Source organism: Eucalyptus grandis, chromosome 3 (genome assembly GCF_016545825.1).
Source record: "Eucalyptus grandis isolate ANBG69807.140 chromosome 3, ASM1654582v1, whole genome shotgun sequence".
In the NCBI taxonomy this organism is placed as follows: Eukaryota; Viridiplantae; Streptophyta; class Magnoliopsida; order Myrtales; family Myrtaceae; genus Eucalyptus; species Eucalyptus grandis.
The window spans coordinates 68,194,227-68,197,905 of NC_052614.1; the positions used below are offsets into that span (position 1 = coordinate 68,194,227).

Here is a 3,679-nt window from a genome sequence, read left to right on the forward strand (position 1 = left end):
CCTCGTCGGTGAGCGAGCGAGAGAGGGAGGTGATGGCCCCCAACTCGTTTGTGCCTCATTACGGCTGCCTGCGTTTTATAGGTAGGAGAAGGCGGTCAGAAACAACAAAAAGAAAAATTAACTTCTTATTCTCGAGAATAATTTTTAGAGATAGTTTTTTTTTTTTCTTTTCTATTTTTTTTTTGTTCTTCTCCCTTGTTGCAAGTCACCGCCGGCCGCTTACCAACCGTCGGGCCACCCCTGCGCCGCCCGCGCCATCGTTGATGATCGATTGCCCGCAACGCCGGCGACGGTGGCTGCCGCCCATAGCCCACTAGCCACCGCCCACAGCCCACTAGCCAACGACTTCTACCGTTCGCCGGCAGCTTGCCGTTGCCAACCACCACACAACCGTCCCCTACTACCGCATGACCGCCAATCGTCACTGACCATTGTTGCATGATTGCCGCCTGACCCACCACCACCGCGCCCTCCCACGGTTGGTGGGTGTGGGTGGCAATCTTGCGGCAACGATTGGCGGCAATGGTCGGCCGGGTCGTGTGACAATAGTGCGATGGTCGTGCGATGGTCGTGCGGTGGTCATGCGCGTCGGTGTGCGGCATTGTGTGGCGGTGGACAACGGTCGGCGGTCCATGAATAAGAAGAAAAACAATCCAATCGTCGCCCCTTCCTATTTCCGGTGGGGCTGTGGGCGACAACCTTGCGGCAGCAGTCGGCGGCGGCGGTGGCCCGTGGTGCGGCGGTGATGCGATGGTCGTGCGGCGGTCGTGCGGCGATCGTGCGATGGTCGTGCGATGGTTGTGCAAATGCGGTCGTGTGGTGTATGAGTAAGAAGAAAAAATAAATAAATACAAAAATTTATAATTTTTTACCAAACGCTTTTTATTCTTTTTCTATTCCAATAATATAAATTTTGTATAATTATCAAACACCTTATTTTGCTCAGAAATTGTTCCCGGAGTAGAAATAGTTTCCCGTAATAGAAATGTTGTCATGCGCACCCTTAGAGGTCCCAATACTCGCAAGATATTTGCAAATTACCTCTACAATGGCCTAATTAGTGCAGGGATCGCTGTCTTTATAGACGATATTGATCTTGGTATTAGAGAGAATATCACTGATGCATTGGTTCAATCCATAAAGCAGTCCAAGATATCAATACCTATTCTCTCGCAAAATTATGCATCCAGTAAATAATGTCCCATGAAGCTGGCCGAAAGGGTGGAATGCCAAGAAGCAGGCGCTCAAATGATCATGCCCATTTTCTATGATGTTAGCCCCGCTGATTTAAAATACCGACGTGGATGTGTGGGGGAGGCCTTCAGTAAGCATGGGGACCGTGTTGACCGTAAGGACACCAATAAATGGAAGCAGGCTCTAGAAAAGATTGCTGAGATGAAGGGGCATGATCTGGGAAATACCAATCAACTTTTTACTGTCCTTTTAATGTAATTTGCTTTAGCTCTACGAGAATTTGGCGAAGCACAATGTTGTTGAAATCATTAATTGGATGGCACTAGAATTGATACTGAGGTAACTGTACTTTCCGTGCCCTTCTTGTTGCCCACTGCATCGTCCGTGTTGGTCAATATTTGGTACGGTTTAACTGGATTATTTCCTTTGTAATTTTCATAAAATGTTGTTAGTTATTTTTTAATCTCATCACAACTCCTTATTTTCATCATCACGTTTGGCAGTTATGGTGCCCACTAAACAGGCAGTCACATATAAATCATTCTTCTTCAACCGCTTTAAAATATCTGAAACAACTTTCCCTGCAGCCGGTGGGCTGTGGTCGACAATCTTGCGGCGGCGGTCAGCGGCAACGGTTGGCGATGGTGCAGTGGTAGTGCGGCGGTAGTGCGATGGTCGTGTGATAGTCGTGTGATTGTCATGCGGCGGTCGTGCGGTCCATAAGTAAGAAGAAAAAAAAATAAATATAGAAATTTATAATTTTTTACCAAATGCGTTTCTATTCTTTTTTTATTCCAAGAATTTTGTATAATTACCAAACACCTTATTTGCTCAGAAATTGTCCTTGGAGTAGAAATAAAAAAAAAAAAAACTATATCTGAAAAGAAATAGTTCCCTGTAATAGAAATATTGCCATGCGCACCCTTAGAGGTCCCAATACTTGCAAGATATTTGCAAATTACCTATACAATGGCCTGATTAGTGCAGGGATCGCTGTCTTTATAGACGATATAGATCTTGATATTAGAGAAAATATCACCGATGCATTGGTTCAATCCATAAAGCAGTCCAAGATATCAATACCTATTCTCTCGCAGAATTATGCATCCAGTAAATATTGTCTCATGGAGCTGGCCCAAAGGGTAGAATGCCAAGAAGCAGGCACTCAAATGATCATGCCCATTTTCTATGATGTTAGCCCCGCTGATTTAAAATACCGACGTGGATGTGTGGGGGAGGCCTTCAGTAAGCATGAGGACCGTGTTGACCGTAAGGACACCAATAAATGGAAGCAGGCTCTCGAAAAGATTGCTGAGATGAAGGGGCATGATCTGGGAAATACAAACATAGGGTAATCAACTTTTTACTGTCCTTTTCATGTAATTTGCTTTAGCTCTACGAGAATTTGGCGAAGCACAATGTTGTCGAAATCATTAATTGGATGGCACTAGAGTTGATACTGAGGTAGGTGTACTTTCCGTGCCCTTCTTGTTGCCCACTGCATCGTCCGTGTTGGTCAATATTTGGTACGGTTTACTGGATTATTTCCTTTGTAATTTTCATAAACTGTTGTTCGTTATTTTTTAATCTCATCACGACTCCTTATTTTCATCATCACGTTTGGCAGTTATGGTGCACTCACAGGGAAAGTTGTTTCAGATATTTTAAAGCGGTTGAAGAAGAATGATTTATATGTGACTGCCTGTTTAATGGGCATGGAACCCTACGTGTGGGAGGTTATGAAAAAGCTTGGTGTCGTCTATGACAATGACCAAGTAATCGCAGAACATGACAAAGATGTACGTGTGCTTGGGATACAGGGCATGCCAGGGATTGGCAAGACTACCCTTGCAAAGGTTGTGTAGAGCCAAATCCATCGTCTCTTTCAACGTTGTAGCTTTCTTTCTACTATTCGTGAAAATGTTGCATTCGAGAGACTCATCATGGGCCTACAAGAAAAGTTAATATCAAACCTCCAATGGAAAGAACCAAGAAGGCTAAGTAGTTGTGACGAAGTTGCCAAAGTCATAGCAAATTCATTTAACGAAATGAAAGTTCTCATTCTCCTGGATGATGTGGATCATTTTCACCGGATCAAGCATTTAGCTGGGGAACTCAGTTGGTTTGGCCCAAGAAGCAAGATTCTCATGCCAGTTGGAGATATTAATGTTCTCGATGGTTATGGAAATGGAGTCTGGGTCAATGTCAATAACTTAAAAAGTAGCAAGAACTAGGCATTTCCCCTACCCCATGTCTGTTCTAATCAATACACCTATCCCGATTCCGTATTATGCAGCTTCCATTTCCATCAAAAATTGTTGTGCTTCCTTATCTACTCTACTCGACCTCTCTTATTCGAAAGCTCATTATGCGACAGCCATATGAAGTTAGTGCTTCCATGCTTATGTTCTGCGTGATCATTTTTTTTTTCTCTTGCTTTCTTCTTTGCTACTGAGAATGGTGATCCGTTGGTGATTTTTCCTGA

The 3,679-nt window shown here is 43.9% G+C and overlaps 1 protein-coding gene across 1 annotated transcript; it reads left to right on the forward strand.

The window, feature by feature from the left end:
- Nucleotides 1–2,108: 2,108 nt before the first annotated feature.
- On the forward strand, nt 2,109–3,059 carry LOC120292072 (toll/interleukin-1 receptor-like protein). Its single transcript, XM_039309948.1, has 2 exons — nt 2,109–2,545; nt 2,822–3,059. The coding sequence occupies exons 1-2, from the start codon at nt 2,109–2,111 to the stop codon at nt 3,057–3,059; spliced, it is 675 nt and encodes a 224-aa protein (XP_039165882.1).
- The last annotated feature ends 620 nt before the right edge of the window (nt 3,060–3,679 follow it).